Genomic DNA, 18,456 nt, shown 5'->3' on the forward strand with positions numbered 1-18,456 from the left:
ACAGTCTCCGCGGGGACTACATATGTCCAAAGTCCACGAAAAAGCACCTTGGTTGACAGAAAATTAATGCGAAACAAGACCAAAACAGTTAATTTGAATCCGCATTACTGCATTGTTACCGCATAGATTCTGCTTCTCCAGAGAAACCAAACAAACGCACTTCATTTAAGCGTTAATCAGGTTGAGCATAAATATGTGTATATCTTGCAACACAAACTGTCACTGTTTCACTTATAGTCGTCGCAGCTGCCCTCATCTCTGCCCTCCACTGTTCAGATCCTATCTCACCGGCCACATGTTCCGTCTGCCCTTATAGCTAATTTTTGGTCTCCTCTCTAGTTCACTCGCACCCCGACTATATCTGTCTACATGCCTTGCACCCTTGCACTTTTGTGGCCTCCCCACCTTCTCTGTGCCCTCTACTGGTGCATGTGGGGCAGGCGCCAACAACCGAGACATTAAAATAATATTTAGTTCGAGTCATGATGCAAAGAATCAGATTAAGTTAAAATTCCCACGAACTCGCAGTTGGTATCGAATTTAACGGAAGACGAAGAGATACGCACTCCGGTAATCGGTATTACGCTCTGAAGCCCAACCTCCCTTCCTTCATTAACTCCATCCCTATAAATATCAATACTATTTTTTATGGCATACACGTCTCGTCTCGAGTCATCGCTCGACAAGATATAAGGTGCATTTTAAAAGGCATATGCGTAACAACATGAAATGAAATCGATATTACGATTATTTGCGACGATAAAGAGCAAAAGAGGGATAGATAAATATGTTAAGAAGTTTTTTTTGAAGGTAACCACAAATTGCATTTGATTTTTAGAAAAATAGTTATTTTGGGAATTAATATTGTAAGGGATATTAATTTGGAGATCAGACGTAATTCTATAGAATAACCTTCAACAGGGGTTTCCTTGGCGTTTCTCTGCCTGGTCTCATACAGTAGTTTTAGTCTGTGTATATGTAATAACGAATAGGGGAAAGATAGGAAAATGGTTGGTAATACAATATTGGTGCCACCGAGATCAGCATTTAAATCTAGAGAGGAGTTATGTGCTTTTGTGTCGTATAAGATGAGGAGGGCGACAGAGATGTTTACGTTCAAGTGTTCGCTTTATCAAAGAGAGCTTAAGTTGTATTTACCTGAACCTGTCCCGAAGCACAGAAGGTGGATAGATACGTTTGACTCAGAGAGTATAGTCACAATACCTATGAGCAAGATAGAAAAGGACGAGATAGACCTGTTTAGGAAGTATTATCCAGAGGACATGGATCTGGACTCAATGTTTCCGGGAGATCTTTTGCAAAGGTCATTCAAGAAAAGAATATCTAGTTTGCTTACCTCGTTGGTGAACAAAATAGTATTTTTGCTTGTGCTTAAACATGATACGTGGTATGTTCATCAAGAAGCTAGAGACGGATTACGGGAGTACCTGGTGAACAGTATTTGGCCAAAACAGCCTAAAATGAGATTACTTTACAGAGATCACGTGACTACATTTGTAGATACTAGAATAAGACATTTCAGGGACTCTGTTGGTAGATACTTTAGAGATTTGCAGGCTAATAGTAAGAATTCCGAATTTGTAAACAGTTTGATAGTAACCTGCGACTATAAGCAATCTGAGCTGGACGAAATTATAAATAAAGCTTTGCATGAACAGAAATATTACTTTGAAAAGGAAAGCAATACAGAGATTGTAAAGTCTGCACTAAACTGTGTAAGTGAAAAATCAGAAACTGTAGAGTGCAAAAGTGCACTTGAAAAATGCGACGCCTCTACAAATGGGGGTGACAAAGAAACTGATAAGATCGTTGTGAGAAATATTTCCGAATGCAAAAACTTGATTCAAACAATCAAGCTAACAGAAAACTTTGAGATTAATAAAGAGAGCGATACTGCGACAAATGACGGTAGTTGCGTTCCTTGTGATGAAACTACTAAAAACATTGGCGTTTTTCAGAATTCAAGAGTAAACTCAAATCCAGATCTCGAGACAACCGATTTAACTTCACACGAGAACGACTTGGATATTATTAATAATAGCAGCTGTAAGATAATAAATACTATTTTTGATAAACTAACGTCTTCTGAAGGAGTTAAAAAGAGCGAAAAACAACAGGATCAGAATAACCACGACAATTTGCTCAAGATCAGAAAAATGATGAAAAGACGTGATTCAAGCAAGAAAAAATACCAAAACCAGGAAAATCATTACGGTACCTACATTATTGGAAAACTATCGGACAAAGAATTGATTATGGAAAATCCATCTAAACTTGAAAAAAATAATGTCACAGATGTCGTGACTTCAGCGGAAAAAAGAACAAAAGGCTCCACTTTTGATTTGGAAGAAGATTCAAACAGTGAGGGAAAAATGGGTACCGACAAAGAAGACGAGCACTGTAGAGAAGACGACAACGAGGACTATAAAGATGAAGATTTTGGTGACTGCGATGATGACTATCACAATTTAGTTGGAGACAACTACAGTGACTGCGGTCACGAGGATTATAGAGACAAAAATGGTGATCACGAAAAGAATATGCAGAAATACAAGTATGATAACTTTGACAATTTGGATTTTGGTGAATTTGAAAAAACTGAGAAAAATGACAGAAACTCAGCAAAATACAACAAATTTGAAACTTCAGAATACAAAGAGCCACCCTTAAAGAAAAAAAGAGTGGGAGTTCCGGATAATGTTAACCTTGATGGTAATGGCAAAATTTACGGCAAAGAGATTAATAATGAAAAAAGCAGACCTTTCAACGTTTCAACCTCTTCTATTTCATCAAATATAACACTGTCAGCGGATTCTGTATTATCAACCTCTTCTTTAAGATTTAACTCCAATTCAGGTTTGCATAACAGCGATTCTAAAGGTGGTAATTCTCCAAAACAGCCTTCTATGTTGAATTACTATTCACTGTTTCAGCCACTTCCAAGTTCTATAGTCTCATTATATGAACAAAGCATAAAGTCGAATCAGAATGCCATTTATGAAGACACTAATAACCCAAAATCTAGCATTGTATATAGAAACATAAAAAATGAGAAAGATAGTTTAAATTATACTCAAGGTAATTACAAAGATTCTTGCAAAACTACTCTAAATGCAGGGTTTAATCCTTCAAACTCTATTGGGAATGATTATGTAGGCGATTCAAAAAATCCCTCCAGCAATTCAATTGATAATGTAACAAGCTGCAATAAATGCTACTTTACTCCTGCAAATATACCAAACAAGTTTCCATTAAATATTTGTCTGAATCACATATTAAATAACAATTCACTCGTAAATGTTGGGTTTCAATATTTAAATCAAGGTATCAACCTTACTCCCCAGTATTGCTATATTCCTAATTACAGTCACCTAGTTAATTCTCTGAACAATGGCAATATTAGTCAGAATTTGAATTCAAATTTTAATAACAACGGATTTGGTTTTTACCCAATATCTACATCTATACCTACATCAATAGCGTCGTCTTTAACCACGTCTTACTCGCCAAGTTATTACTCAGTTTATCCATTAAATTCTTATTTTACTCAACCAAACATTTACAACGTTGACGGTTGTGGCACTATGCTAAACGGCTTAATCGGCAGCAAGGCTAATCAAAGATTCAAATATAACTAGAAAACTCTTTACCAGGAAAAAGGAGCAAAATAAAACATAAACATGCTATTTTGAATTAGGTGTTTTCGTATCTTAAATGATTGGTACAAAAAATCTGACCTTAATGCTAACATGGTGCTTTTACTTATCATCATTATTAATGTACCTAATACTTGGGCTAAAGTATAGATTTAGCCAAATACTTTGCAGTTGTATATATTAAGTCTTACCTCTGTTTATTACCATCAGCAAAATAGTTTAAATGAAACCTACATTTTTAATGCACGTTTAACTAGGTAGAGGAAAAACATCTATAAATGTAATCATTATTTTCAATTTACTCGTCAATCTACTGCAATTGTAAGTATTCTTGTCATCTGTTTTAACATATTTATACAAATTTAGAGGTCCACTTGACATTTTTTATGAATCACTAGCCACAACATTTTTTGCACGGGTATCTCTTCGAGACAGACGGTTTATAGGTTGAAATGTAACTGAAATGTGGATTCAAATGACTGTAGTTGTTGGATCTGCCGAAGCTACTCGATTTGTGCTTTCTCTCCTTGTCTTTATCACCATCTTCTTCATCACTGTCATAATTGTATTCCTTTTCCCTAGAGTCAGAATTTAAAAGGCGCTCGCTTCTTTCTTGTTCCCATTCACTCATTTGTTTTTCCCTTATTTTTCTCATTCTAATATCGTTTGCACGCTTAATATCTCTGTTTCTCTTGCGTAAGTATAAATAATAGCAAACTCCAACGGTCAGTACCAGCAAAAATGTTGTTATTGATAACTTGAGCGTGTTCTCAAATAGTCCCGACCTCACCAACAACTCCCTTATCCTGCTTGTTATTGTCATTTAAACGACAGAATAGCCTTATTACTTAGATAAAAACAGCTCTATCTCTTTATTCAGCGAAATATACAGGATTCACAACAACCTATTAGTTAACGTATTATTCGCTAGACTCCCTACCTAAAACTGTTCATTTATTGCATTTTATTTTTTAACTAAAATATTAACCCGCATTTAGCCTGCTATTCGTAATGTTTAAGGATCACAAATTTGACGCAAACATTGAAAAAACAGAAATGAGTATTTTTAAGAAACCAGCACACACCATCAGTGCGAAGGGAGAACAACCCAAACTGAGACTGAACCGTGCAGGGACGAGTTTTGCTAAAATGCGCACAAATTGACTTATCTAAATATTACACCTAGTCACACATCTTTTCTCTTGCGGATTCCCAAACCACCAACACCCTCTGCACTGCAGCCACCACATCGCTTTGAACAAGTAAGACTCGCTTTTCAAAACAAAGGAGCGAAATAGATGGAAATATGCAAACAAGTCGCACAAGGGAACCCGCTACATACTTATATAGTTACTTTTACTTATTGGATATTTTTTCTTAAATTTTGTCTCTTACTTAACACTTTAGATCTTATACTTAACGGCGCCACTGTCTTATACTGCGCCACTAAAATCTTGTATACGGACTCCCGCCTACTATTAATGGCGGGAGCCGGGAAAATATGTTATAATATAGAAAAATTGTGGTAATAAAATAAAAATTAAAATAGGTAAAGTATGAATAATATTTAGGAAAAAACAAATATAATTCAAGGTAAGGCAAAAATACACAAATTGTTTAGAGGGAAAAAACGAAAAAAAGTTCAAAAGCATACGACAAGGGAACAGTATAATACGAACTAACAATATTAGGGCATAAATACGTCTGGTTCCAAAGTGGTGATTAGGAGAAATATTTCTTGATAAGTCTTGAAGAGTCAAGTGTTAGTACATTGTTATATAGGAATACGATATAGTTTCAAATTAATGCGGAGGTTTATTGGAATAAAGTGGTGAAGGCAGCACGGAACATCAATAAAATAAGTGACTATATCTACGCGAGAATTTTGTAACTAAATAGAGACTGTCAGAAGGAGAAGGAAGTTGATTTTACTATTTAGAAAATGGGTATTCTGAGGTCTGAATCAATGTCCCATGGGACTTTAGTTCTCCCTAATGACAAGGCGAGAGACTACATTGACATACTAGGAAGAGAGGTTAATCTTCAATTTGTGGATATGAACTCAATTACAATGAATCGTCAATATAAGAAGTATATTCAAAGAATAGATGAAATGGAGAGAATACTGCGTGTATTATATACGGAAATAGAGAAATTACCCGATGTTAAAGTGATCAAAGGAAACTACGAGAGTTTTCTGGATCACGATCATTTATATCAATTAGACAAGGTAGAGGAGTCTTTGCAGAATTTGTACGCACAATTTATTAGCTTTCGAGACAATAATATGGATTTGATGCAACAAAAGTGTTCTGCTATAGAGGAATGTGCAGTGGCTAAAGCAGCAAGTCTTTCATTTGCACCTATATCAATGTATAATAGTGGCAATATGAGGTCCTCTAATGAAGACTTTTATTTGACAAATGCTGTTGAAAGAGGTGAGAGTGGTTTTTTAGGTGGTAATCTACCTTCTTCCCCACTTGTAAATCAAAGACTGACAGATAGAATGAACAACATCTCTGGCTTTGGAGAAATGATGTTCAGTAGTATAGCTGGTGTAGTTAGACACGAGGACCAGGAAAAATTTGCCAGAGCATTGTTTAGGGCGACGAGAGGCAATACATTTACACACTTTCAACCAATATTTGAAGATATAACTGACCCGAAAACAAGCAAGGGAGTTCAGAAAGTAGTATTTGTTATCTATTTTCAAGGCGCAACTACTTCTGCAGTATATGATAAAATAAGCAGAATATGCGATGCATTCAGCGTGTCTATTTACCCATGGCCATCTAGCTACGAGAACGCCATACAAAGGATTGATGAATTAAATGCACTCATACAAGACAAGGAGAAAGCACTGCAGGCATATGAGCAGTATATTACATTGGAAATAGATACTTTGATACAACCAGTAAATTCAAATAATGGCAATTCACTCATTGAGGAATGGAGGTTATTTTGCATTAAAGAAAAATCAATTTATGCGACTTTGAATTTGTTTGAAGGTTCTGATATTACTCTTAGAGCAGACTGCTGGTATCCACTGGATGAGGAAGACAAAATCAGGAAAATACTAATAGCTGAAAGTAGCACACAGCATGTAGGAGCATTCTTATTAACAAATACATCGAGTGGCAGTGGTGCGGGTATACACATTCATGAAGATAGTTCTCACGATGATGAGGCAAATATCTCAAATACACCGCCGACATATATAAAAACTAATGGTTTTACGGCAGCATTCCAGGACTTTGTTAATTCATATGGTGTTCCAAGATATCAAGAAATAAATCCTGCACTGTTCACGCTTGTCTCATTTCCGTTCTTATTTGGAATTATGTATGGTGATATAGGACATGGTTCTATCGTATTTATTATTGGCTTGTTATTGGTGTTTTATCATGAGAAACTAAGCAAAACCGTGAGCGACGAGAACGTTAAAATACTTATGTCAGGACGTTATATGATTACAATGATGGGGTTCTTCGCCACTTATTGTGGTTTGTTGTACAATGACTTTTTTGCCGCTGGGTTGGATTTATTTGGATCTAGATATCTTCTTTCTGATGAAAAACTCGCTGATGGAAGTCATGTTTACCTTCCAAATAATAATTCAACTTCTGTTTCCTTTCCGTATCCATTTGGATTCGACCCAGTATGGAAGGGTGCCGTTAATGAAATGTCGTTTTTAAATAGCTTTAAGATGAAGTTCTCAGTAATTATTGCATTCCTTCAAATGACACTTGGTGTCTTGTTAAAGGGATTCAATAATCTTTACTTTAAGAACTACATCGACTTCTTCTTTGAGTTTGTTCCACAGTTAATATTCATGGTTGGTTTCATTGGCTATCTCAATTTTCTCATATTTTTCAAATGGTTAACTCCTGTCAGTGGATACAACAAACCATCAATATTAAATGCATTGATTGGTCTTCAAAGTTCGCTGTTCGGTGCGGATATTCCATTGGGTGAAAGGTTTTACTTTTCCCAACCACAGGTTCAAAAGTACATTACAATTGCATTGGTTATTTCGGTGCCGTGGATGTTCTTCCCAAAACCCCTATACCTTATTTATAAAAGTAGAAAGGAAAGAAGTCATATGGAGGAGAATGAAAAAAGTCACAGACAGATGTCCTCTTATTCTTCAGTCTCAAGCAAGTTCTCAATATCAAACGACTTCTCTTCCAATAAATTTAACAAGTCAAACAACATACTCTCTGAAGAAGGTAACCAACTAATTACAAACGAACACAAATCTTCTGGTGGCGGTGGACACTCTGATCCAACTGAAATATTTATACATCAATTAATTGAAACGGTTGAATTCCTTATTGGCTCAATCTCGAACACTGCATCTTATTTACGTCTGTGGGCTCTTTCGCTTGCACATAATATGCTCGCACTGGTTGCCCTACAATTTACTATTTTAAAGGCCCTCGCATCGAAGTCACTCGTTCTCAAAACAGTCCAATTGTTCAACTTATTTTTCCTGTTTTTCGCCTTCACTTCCTTTATTATGATCGTTATGGACTCACTGGAATGTTTCCTTCATGGACTACGTCTACAGTGGGTGGAGTTCCAAAACAAATTCTACAAAGGTGACGGGATTTTATTCGCTCCATTAAACCACTTGAGAATTATTCTTGAAACTGAAGAAATGTTGAACTCTTCTTGATGAATTAAGTAAAATGTTGAGGTAAGAAAGGAAAAAAGCGCACTACCAATAATGGTATTTTTTATATTTATTTTTCATAGAACTTATCCTGTGGGAGAACAAGAAAAGAACGACTCATCTTCTTCCACATTTTTTAAATATTACTTAAACTGTTGTCTATGTGTAAAATGAATAGACATTCATTCAACAGTACTAATATTTGCATTTATACATTTAGAATCGCTCTTTTCTTTTTGTAGATTTATAGTCATTATTGTTGGTTGTTACTAAAAACTTGAACTCAAACTTTGTTTTATTATCCGTTAAACATGCGTCCACATGCAATGACAAATAATTTCCAAGTACCGATGTTTGCAAGTGGTGAGTCATAGGGCTGCGTGCGAAGAAGATTAGTGGCGGCAAGCGACTACCCTCGCAGGAGCGTAAAGCGGCAAAGCCAGAAAATAGCGATATTTCAGTTTTTTCTTGACAATAAGTAAATAACGTTTTAATTTAAAAAGAACAAACGAAATAGGCTAGCACAGAGTAGGTGAGGAATTGATGTTATTTTACTGTGAGAAGTGAGAAACTGGACAATGGAGGAAGTAGATAGAAAGAAGTCGCATCGTTCTCACTTGTCTAAAAGGAAAGTGCTGAAAAAGAAGCTAAAAAAGGAAAAAAACGAGAGGCATAACCCAAAGGTAAGTTTAACGTGTGTAAACGCGACAAGCATTGCAAGTAAATGGATTTACTGACTAACAAATGTCATTTCCTTTTTCAACTAAATAGGCTTTCACATTTTCTGGAGGAGTAAAGAGCGTTCAAAGAAGAGTACAAAGAACTTTAGACATAGCTTCTAAGCGTGAAAAAGCACCTGGAATAGATAAAAGTAATGTTGAGGATGATCTGACACCACCTTATATTGTAGCAATTCAAGGTCCACCCGGAGTAGGTAAAACAACATTAATACGCTCATTGGTCAAAAACTATACAAAATATACACTTAGTCAAGTAGAGGGCACAATAACACTAGTGTCATCAAAGAATCGAAGACTTACGTTCATTGAATGTCCAAACGATATGCACGGAATGATAGACGTAGCAAAAGTGGCAGATTTGGTTCTATTGCTCATAGATGCGAGTTTTTCATTTGAGATGGAAACATTTGAATTTTTGAACATACTGCAAGTACACGGTTTTCCAAGGGTGCTTGGAGTTTTGACTCATTTGGATAAGATTGAGGACAATAAAACACTAAGAAAGACAAAAAAGAGAATGAAAAATAGATTTTGGACAGAAATATACAACGGTGCAAAATTATTTTACTTGAGTGGTATAAACAATGGATTTTACAATAAAACTGAAATACGTAATTTGTCAAGGTTTATTGCAGTCCAAAAATTTGAGAATTTATCCTGGAGAAGCTCTCATCCTTACATTGTTTCACTCAGAACTGAAGAATTAAATGACAATGATAGTAATTGCGATGGCGAAACAAGTGTCTACTTTTATGGATTTGTAAAGGGAGGAATAATGAGAAAAAACCAAAATATACACATTCCTGGTTTGGGTGATTACATTGTAAATGATATTGATGAATTTAATGATCCATGTCCCCTTCCTGAGACCAGAATTAAGAAGAAAGGGACAAATGCAGGATTGAGAGTTTTAAAAAGTAAAGAAAGGAACATATACGCCCCTTACTGTGACGTTGGGAATGTTCAAATTGACTCAAATTCGATGTATATTCACATACCTAACAATACCATTAATTTTACAAGAAGAAAGGCACTATTTAATGATGAAAATGAAGATGATTCTGACCAAAAGGAAAACGAGGTTGTCGACGAGTCTGGCCATATTTCAAGTTTAGAAGAAGCTGTAAATGACTCATATTCTGTTTCTGACTTTGAAAATAGCGAGAATGACGAATATGATGGGGATGAGGAGGAAGACGAAGAAAGTGTTCCAGAAGCAGTTAGATACGTGAGAAAATTGCAAAAATCACAGTCGATACTAAATAAAAAAGTAAGCAATTTATCTCTTAGATTACTTTCTTCTTCTGACTATGATTTAGAAAACGTCAGTGACGATATGAGTGCTGGAAATGACAGTAACAACAACAGTGTACCAATCGACAATGAGGAAAATGTAGAAGAATATTATTCTAGTCTAAAAACAAAAAATAGTGACAATTTATTGTTTAGCAGTGATGTGAACTGTTCATTGAAGGACCTCATATACGGTGAGAATAAAGGGTTGACAAATGAATTTAACAAAATGTTGAGTCACCTCAGGAACAACCCAGACAATACAAAAAAAGATCTATTTGAGGATGAATCCAACCAAGATGAATGCAGCACTGACTGTACTGATGATGTTCTTGACTCTTATCGCATAGACGATGTTTATATGTATCCTTCAAAACCAAGGAATATCAAAGAGCTACAAATGTACTGGACCGCGGACAGATTTAGCGATTTGAGGTTAAGAAAGTTTATTACAGGTGGAATAGACAACAGCGATGAAGAGGATGAAGACGCTCAAGAGAACGGGAATACTGAAAACTATGAGGAAGGTGAAAACGATGACAATCAAAACGAGGAAAAAGAAGAGGAAACAAGTATTTCGCTTGGTGAAAACCATCATAAGGAAAAGGTATTTAAGATAGGAAAATACGTAAGAATAAGAGTGGATAAGATAGACAAGGAATGGATAAAATCTCAAAAGGGAATAACAATATTGGGTACATTGTTGCCGGGAGAGTCCACATTTGGAAACATAAACATAAGAATAAAGAAACATCGTTGGTATCCCAAGATTTTAAAGTCTGATGACGTGCTAACATTCAGCATAGGTTGGAGGAGATTCCAATCACTGCCAGTTTATTCAATAGAAGACAGAAACGAAACGAGATATAGGATGCTAAAATATACACCAGAGCATATGCATTGTTATTGTACAACATACGGTCCAATTATTCCCTGTAACTTTGGTATATTGGCGATTAGAAGTTCGGAGAGAACGAATAATTTTAGAATTGCAGCTACAGGAGTGTCTGTAGAAATGCAGGCTAAGAGCAATATAGTGAAAAAACTTAAGTTAGTGGGTGAACCGAAGAAAATATACAAAAATACAGCATTCATACAAAAAATGTTTAATAGTGATTTAGAAGTATCCAAGTTTATAGGTGCAAAAATTCAAACAGTCAGTGGGATTAGAGGCCAAATTAAAAAGGCAATAGATACTAACGGTTTATTTAGAGCAACATTCGAGGATAAAATACTTTTGTCAGATATAGTATTTTGCAAAACTTGGATTTCAATTTCGCCAAGAGAATTTTATAATCCAGTGGTTGATTTGCCTACATGGAGAAGACTTAAAACTCAAGCTGAACTTCGTAGAGAAAACGGCTTGCCAATACCGATAAAGTCTGATTCTATATATGTGGAAAAACAAGACAGACCTATCAAGAAAAGATTCAACAGCGTTCCGATTCCTGCTAGTTTAGAAAAGGACTTGCCATTTGCTTCTAAGACGAAAAACGATTCCAAAAAGATCAAAAACAACAACGAGGTAGCCGTTATTAGGAGTTCATTTGACAAAAGAGTTGCCAATTTATTCCAAAGGCTTTCTACCATACAAAAGGAGAGAAACGCTCAGCGCGTTGAGAAGAAAAGGATAAGCAAGGACGTCAAGATGAGAAGAAGAAAACCAATAGAACAATTAAGAGAAGCCAAAAAGGAGGAAAGGAAGAAGAGAAGGTACGCACTTAAAGGAGCTAAATTAGATAAACAAAGAAGAAGATTAATGATGAACGAGTAACAACTGCAGTTAACGTTACTTGACTAGTTGTAGCATTGTATTGTACTCATCCTGTTCTTTTTTAACGTCGCTCAAGAGATTGTCGACGAAATTGTCCATATAATTGATGTATTCTTTAATAATAGATGGAACGTAGTTATTGTTGCTAACGTTGTTTATATTTTCACTATTGTCGTATTCTTTTCTTATTTTAGTTAATGTTGGAACTTTTTTTGGATTAAATTTTGAAATATTTAAAATGTCAATGGGAATGCATAACCTGCCGGTTGAATGATGAATGCAAAAAGGAGCTTTTAGTAAGTGTCCTAGATCTTTGCTTACATTAATATCTAATCTCGGATAACTGAAAGCAAAAACTATCTCTTTCAAAGCAGTTAAATTGCTGTTTTCGTTCAGCAGGTTATAAATAAAATTCCAAAATTCAATAGAGGTAAAATCTCGTGTTTGATCTATCCAATTCAATAATGTATCGTGAATTTTGCGATCATCAGACAAATGATTAAGTACCTTATCAAGCTGTTCCTTGTTATTGCTGTCAAACAATTCTTGTTTTTCAATTATTTCGTCAAAGTACTCCATACATATTTTATATGAACGATCAATAAAAGGGTGGAGGTTTTTATTTGAATTGTTAGTTTTCAAATTCACTTTCTTCTTCCTATTCTCATTACCTGTTACCAATGTTAAGTAATCAACTATCGCGCTCCTTGCGTCTGAAGGAAGTAATCTTGCCTTTGTGTCGCATACCCAACAATGTACACCTCTTCTTCCCGAGTAAATCCACAAAATGTGGGAAAAACCAAAATCCTCCCTTAAAGATGCATCTATTAAACGTATTGCAACAATTATATAAAGCCAGCATTTCTCGCACACAGTTTTCTCTTTACAGCACGTCCTTATATCGTCATAGTCATTCATATCAATATCAAATACTAACTCCCTCTGTACCTGTTTAAATCCTATAGGAGATATTTCTTTTTCAGAAATTGGAATGTTGTATATAGCTCCGATATCAAACTTGTGTGGCGTTTTACTGATCAATTCTTGCTTTAGTTGTTCTATTGCCTTAAAGCTTTGCCATCTCAAATATATTTCATCATCACTCACGTCAGATTTCAATGTCATTGAAAATTCTCTATTTGGAATTAGATTCACTCTAGTAGAGCATTCTGATTTAATTTTCAACAATTCAAGTTTATCAGAGGGTTAAGTTACTCTTAATGCCGTTTAATTGCCTCCACCTTAACTTACCTGCATTGTTATCATTGCCTTGAGTGTGATTATAAGATAGCCATTTACCCATTGCATTAAATGGATATATTTTGCCTTTGAAAAAAATATTATTAGTCTCTCACTGAACAAAGGTGGTTCCACTAAACTTACTGTAAAAAAACTTCAAGTCGTTCTTGTCAATAATGGTATCGTCTTCAAGCAAGTCCATTTTACCTCTTTAATTTGATTCCCATAAAAACTTGTTCTCTTTTTTTACACAAGCTCTGCGTTCACTCCTTGTTACAGATACAGGAATAGCGTAATGGAGTCGTAATCAAAAACGAACAAAAACGGCAGCAATTCGTTTAATTTGCTATTTCATACAGATTTTATTCTCCACTGTTTGTACCTCACTTTTATTTGTGTGTTAATTGTAGGCGTTGGCGCCATGTTTATAAATTATAAAATAAAAAACTAGGGTATCGAATAAAGGCAATGAATTATAACAGATACAAAATTAGAGTAGACAGCGTTTATTTGTACTATTGTCATTGCAGATATACCGTTGCTTGTTAATTTTCAAATTGTCTTCTACACTTATTTGTGTGACATCTTTCTATTTTGATCATCAATTGAATAACACAAGAGAAAGATGGTAGAGATATTTGCGTCAGAGAGATCAAGGGTTGGAGAAAGAGTTAATTTTAAAGATTATGCCGTAAATAAAACGAGCAAAATAGACGAGATTTACAACGTCAACACGCTTAAGGAGATATACGACGAGCTCATTGACTTTACGTGCAAATTAATAGAGTCGAACAAAACCATGGAGGAGTACAAATACGACAAAGACATATTGGAGGCCATAGAGGAGAACGCCTCGATAATAAGAAGAAAGAGAGAGACAATAGAGAAGATAGAGAAGAGATTTTACATGTTGGAGAGAGAGGATCTAATCAACAGGGAAAATAAATTAATAAACGATATAAGTGAGATCAAGTCTTTATAAATTACGAGTAAAATAATACATAGTGTAGAATCACGAATAAGATTGTTAGGTTATTTATTTGTGGCCATAATATCTTCACAAAATATATTCTTGTATTGTGGCAAACCTGATATATTAAATAATCAGACAAACGTGTCTCACCTGACGTTCTGATTAGTATTTCAGGAAAAGGTACTTCAGGGTTATATAGGTAATTTTTATATATTTCATCTTCCAACTTGCTTTTTGCCGGATCGTAGTTGTTTTTGCTATTCTGGTTGTCTTCTGTCGTACAACTTTTAGATTTATAGTCGCACAAGTACTTATTCATCGAATATTCCAATTCAGCAGTAAACGAGTAAGCACAACATACGTTGAAGACTATCCCTCTGTTATTTTTCGTATCACTTTCAAGTTCCTTAAGTAATCTACGCAAGTCCACTGGAAGCATCTCCAATTTCCCAGAAACAAGAACTCTTGAATCAATCTCACTCAACCATTTCTTTTCTTTAACTAAGTAGTCTCTAATTATAGAGAGCGTTTCCTCCACGCTACTTTCCGTTCTTGAAAAGTTTTCTATTGAGAAAACAAACATAGAAACGTATTTTATGTTCAGCTCTATCAGTTTTGGCATAATCCTTTTGATAATGAACGCACCTTCAATATGCCCCTCCATTTGCGTTATTCCCTTGAGTTTGGCATACCTTCTATTTCCATCTAATATTATGGCTATGTGTTCCGGAGAAAACCTCCTCAGCACTCTCGTTAGTACATAGTCTAACACACTTTCAAGGCTCAACATTTAAACGACATTATTGCGATAGCAGTGGTGGATTTAAAACAATAATGTCTATGGCCTTGAAAGGGTTAAAGAGCCACTTAAATGTTGTAAGCCGCTCCCGCTTGTTCCAGGAATTGTTTATTTTTAAACACGTCCTAGTATAGTGAAAAGGATGATTTGCCTCCTGGAGGATTATGAACCTTAACATTTGTTTTGAGACTCTTATTGAAGTTTGTAGAGTCACTTCCAAAATACTCTCTCTGTGCGTTCACCTGTATATTTTTTTCTCTATTCTCAATATTGTTGTCAGTCTTGTCATCATTAGTTCTCATATCCAAGTCACCACGTATGTTCCCATTGCTTTCTGGCCTTCGATTATGGTTGTGATTATCACTTGCAGATAAAGTCTCTTTGTTTTTATTCGTAGATTCACATAGATGATCGCCTAAAATTTAAGGGTGCAACAATAAACAGTCAGGAGGTTAAAGGAACAAAAATGTATCCTCAATATGCAGACACTTCAAATGCCTCAATAAAGCACCTATGTAAATCTAAGACTTACCTATTCCAAACCCAATTGAAGATGTTCCTCCAGGAGGATGATGAACCTTCGTACTTGGTTTCTTGCGAAAGAATGGGTTATCACTGACATCTGAATCAAGACAAGTAATTGATAAGTTCATTGGAGTATACCTCGTTCTGTGTATAATTTAATGTTCTGCCAAACTCACCCATTTTTGTTTCCTCAGTTGTAATAAAAGAACTGTCGTAAATGGCACACTGCTACGTGACAGAAACAAATACTAATTCAATATTGGGAGTTACAAATAAAGCTCTATTATACAATAGATATCTGTGTATCTCTCAAATAAACTAAATTACACCCAATAACACCACCACTTTCATTACATGTGTTTACCTGATTTATTTTTAATTAACAAAAAGCCATAAACAGTACCGCCTAGGCGCTCTCAAATAGGCGGTATATCTAATACTATATAATATTGAATATAAATAAGATATATAAGTAAAGTTGTTTTATACTAAAATGGGTGTCGAGGCTACATATTTTCCGTAGCCGTTTATCCTTGACATTTCTGAAGACAAGATTGTAAAATCAAAGGAGAACAGTGAGTTTATTGTCTAAAGGTAATTTAGCTTATATATGTGGTAGTCGTACCGTGATACGTAATATGTGGATACAATATGGCATATCGACCAAGACTACAAAAATAAAGGTGAAAACATATGTTTGATACTTAAAGGAATAAATATATGATAGTTAGTTTCGCCTTTACGTAAACTTGAATAATTGAGAGTTTCCAAATAGTTTAAAACTTAACTAGCAAACAGAACTTTTAGACAGCTGAACACTACGGTTTTCTCTTTGGAGGTGAATAAACAGGAATGAAAGGTAACATTAAAGCAAACAAGGTAGTTCAGTCCCAGGTAGTGAAGGATGATAATAGGCCAGATGACGGTGTTGAGGACAGTAGTGTAAAAAATGATGATCCGTATCTGTTTAAGAACGCTCACTATCTAAATAAAGAATCGCGTTGGAAGAACAAGCAACGTGTTCTGGTCTTGTCAACAAGAGGTATAAATTTTAGGCACCGTCATTTGATGGAAGATATAAAAAAGTTACTACCACATCACAAATCGGAGGTGAAGTGGGAAAAGAAACAGCCTTTTTCTGAAATAACGGAAGTAAGCGAGCTTAGATCATGCAACAATATATTACTATTCGAAGCTAGGAGACACGAGGAGCTATATATGTGGGTGTCAAAGTGTCCAGGTGGCCCAAGTATTAAGTTTCAGGTATTAAATATACATACACTAGGTGAACTTAAACTTGCGGGTAATTGTTTGCTTGGTTCCAGACCACTGCTTTCATTTGACTCGGCATTTGACGATGTAAACTATCTGTATAATGTCAATTTTACTGAAGAACAAAGGCATATGAAGCTTCCTTTGAAGCTAATTAAGGATTTATTTACTCAGGTATTCGGTACTCCTAGGTATCACCCTAAAAGCAAACCTTTTCACGATCACGTACTGAGTTTTAACTACCTAGACGGAAAGATATGGTTTAGACACTACCAAATAGCTCCAGACACTGAAGAAAATCACAATCATATAGACAAACAAATTTTGATTGAGATAGGTCCTAGATTTGTGTTGGAGCCTATTTTGATACTAAGTAAGCCGTTCAACGGAAAATTACTGTATAGGAATCCGGATTATAAGTCTCCTACCTTACTCCGTAACATTATTAAGAAAGGTTACTCCTCAGAGTATCTCAAGAGACTGAATAACAGACAAAAAAGAAGCGACTATAAGGAGGAACTTGATTCTAGTCTCCTTAAGGTTCACGAGAAAAAGATGCAAATTTTAAGAAGTGATAATGTTGAGGATTTTGAATAGATATATTATATCCGACTTTGTGCATACTATTTTATTCATAAACGTCACTATTACAAATGTACTGTCATCAAATACATTAGTACTATATCTTATTTGTTTTGGATGCATTGATGTATAGATATACCAGGCAAGCAATGAGTCGTTATATAGCAAACTAAACGATTGAATTAACTTGGAATTCGTTTCGAGTTCTTTCTAATTGTATGAAAAACTATAGGGAAAGTCCCCATGTATGGTTAATTCCGCATTATCTAGAGGATAAACATTAATTTGGAGCGACCTTATTACCTTGGATTGTACGTCTAGTACTTCCTGTGATACACGTTTTCATATTTTTGGAACAGTGTTGATTGGAAAGAGAGTGAGGTCAGTTTTATTATTCTTAATATCTCTCTCTTCATTCCTGGTCTGGGGATTAAGGTCACTGACAGTCTCACGACATCGTGAGTTTGTGTTCATTAAGCTAATTACGACTAGTATCTTTTTGTTAGGTACAACAGAATGGGGCTTACACTTGCATTGCTTGGTTGTAATTTTTTTTTTTTTTACTTGTTCTCGTTTTTTCTTTCTGTCTTTGTATTTACCTAGAGTTTGGTATAAAATTCAGCGTGAATAATCCAGGAAAAGTCGTTTTTTTTTGCTATTTACTACTGTATGCCGACATAATTATTAATGCATGGACATGTCCGGAACCGAATATATAAAAGAGGTGTGATTAAAATATTAAAGATACCGAAGGGAATGAAATATACATATATCTTACTTAAAACAGACAAGTCTACTATTAAACAGAAATAAGCCAGTAAGAATCTGAATACAAATTAAAATTCAGTTCACTATTCACACTGGAAAGGATGTCTCGTCCGGAATAGATATCAGTATATTAAAATGA

The 18,456-nt window shown here is 35.1% G+C and overlaps 9 protein-coding genes across 9 annotated transcripts; 5 read left to right on the forward strand and 4 right to left on the reverse strand.

Annotated features, from left to right (window-relative positions):
* Positions 1 to 1,007: 1,007 nt before the first annotated feature.
* On the forward strand, positions 1,008 to 3,659 carry FG386_002281 (uncharacterized protein; the record flags this gene model as incomplete). The annotated part of the gene is made up of 1 exon (XM_067341643.1): positions 1,008 to 3,659. One exon carries the CDS (start codon positions 1,008 to 1,010, stop codon positions 3,657 to 3,659), a length of 2,652 nt encoding a protein of 883 aa, XP_067195844.1.
* A 412-nt stretch (positions 3,660 to 4,071) lies between these two features.
* Positions 4,072 to 4,500, reverse strand: FG386_002282 (uncharacterized protein; the record flags this gene model as incomplete). The annotated part of the gene is made up of 1 exon (XM_067341644.1): positions 4,072 to 4,500. One exon carries the CDS (start codon positions 4,498 to 4,500, stop codon positions 4,072 to 4,074), a length of 429 nt encoding a protein of 142 aa, XP_067195845.1.
* Positions 4,501 to 5,619: 1,119 nt separating this feature from the next.
* On the forward strand, positions 5,620 to 8,355 carry FG386_002283 (vacuolar proton translocating ATPase 116 kDa subunit a; the record flags this gene model as incomplete). The annotated part of the gene is made up of 1 exon (XM_067341645.1): positions 5,620 to 8,355. The coding sequence occupies one exon, from the start codon at positions 5,620 to 5,622 to the stop codon at positions 8,353 to 8,355; it is 2,736 nt and encodes a 911-aa protein (XP_067195846.1).
* Positions 8,356 to 8,930: 575 nt separating this feature from the next.
* On the forward strand, positions 8,931 to 12,159 carry FG386_002284 (BMS1 like GTpase involved in ribosome biogenesis; the record flags this gene model as incomplete). The annotated part of the gene is made up of 2 exons (XM_067341646.1): positions 8,931 to 9,035; positions 9,124 to 12,159. The coding sequence occupies 2 exons, from the start codon at positions 8,931 to 8,933 to the stop codon at positions 12,157 to 12,159; spliced, it is 3,141 nt and encodes a 1,046-aa protein (XP_067195847.1).
* Positions 12,160 to 12,174: 15 nt separating this feature from the next.
* Positions 12,175 to 13,600, reverse strand: FG386_002285 (DNA primase small subunit; the record flags this gene model as incomplete). The annotated part of the gene is made up of 3 exons (XM_067341647.1): positions 12,175 to 13,328; positions 13,411 to 13,485; positions 13,543 to 13,600. The coding sequence occupies 3 exons, from the start codon at positions 13,598 to 13,600 to the stop codon at positions 12,175 to 12,177; spliced, it is 1,287 nt and encodes a 428-aa protein (XP_067195848.1).
* Positions 13,601 to 14,023: 423 nt separating this feature from the next.
* Positions 14,024 to 14,380, forward strand: FG386_002286 (uncharacterized protein; the record flags this gene model as incomplete). The annotated part of the gene is made up of 1 exon (XM_067341648.1): positions 14,024 to 14,380. The coding sequence occupies one exon, from the start codon at positions 14,024 to 14,026 to the stop codon at positions 14,378 to 14,380; it is 357 nt and encodes a 118-aa protein (XP_067195849.1).
* A 1-nt stretch (position 14,381) lies between these two features.
* On the reverse strand, positions 14,382 to 15,161 carry FG386_002287 (uncharacterized protein; the record flags this gene model as incomplete). The annotated part of the gene is made up of 1 exon (XM_067341649.1): positions 14,382 to 15,161. The coding sequence occupies one exon, from the start codon at positions 15,159 to 15,161 to the stop codon at positions 14,382 to 14,384; it is 780 nt and encodes a 259-aa protein (XP_067195850.1).
* Positions 15,162 to 15,295: 134 nt separating this feature from the next.
* FG386_002288 (uncharacterized protein) lies at positions 15,296 to 15,823 on the reverse strand (the record flags this gene model as incomplete). The annotated part of the gene is made up of 2 exons (XM_067341650.1): positions 15,296 to 15,585; positions 15,703 to 15,823. 2 exons carry the CDS (start codon positions 15,821 to 15,823, stop codon positions 15,296 to 15,298), a joined length of 411 nt encoding a protein of 136 aa, XP_067195851.1.
* A 724-nt stretch (positions 15,824 to 16,547) lies between these two features.
* FG386_002289 (Brx1p nucleolar protein required for biogenesis of the 60S ribosomal subunit) lies at positions 16,548 to 17,564 on the forward strand (the record flags this gene model as incomplete). The annotated part of the gene is made up of 1 exon (XM_067341651.1): positions 16,548 to 17,564. The coding sequence occupies one exon, from the start codon at positions 16,548 to 16,550 to the stop codon at positions 17,562 to 17,564; it is 1,017 nt and encodes a 338-aa protein (XP_067195852.1).
* Positions 17,565 to 18,456: the final 892 nt, after the last annotated feature.

This window comes from Cryptosporidium ryanae (assembly GCF_009792415.1).
Source record: "Cryptosporidium ryanae isolate 45019 chromosome Unknown contig_40, whole genome shotgun sequence".
Classification (NCBI taxonomy): domain Eukaryota; phylum Apicomplexa; class Conoidasida; order Eucoccidiorida; family Cryptosporidiidae; genus Cryptosporidium; species Cryptosporidium ryanae.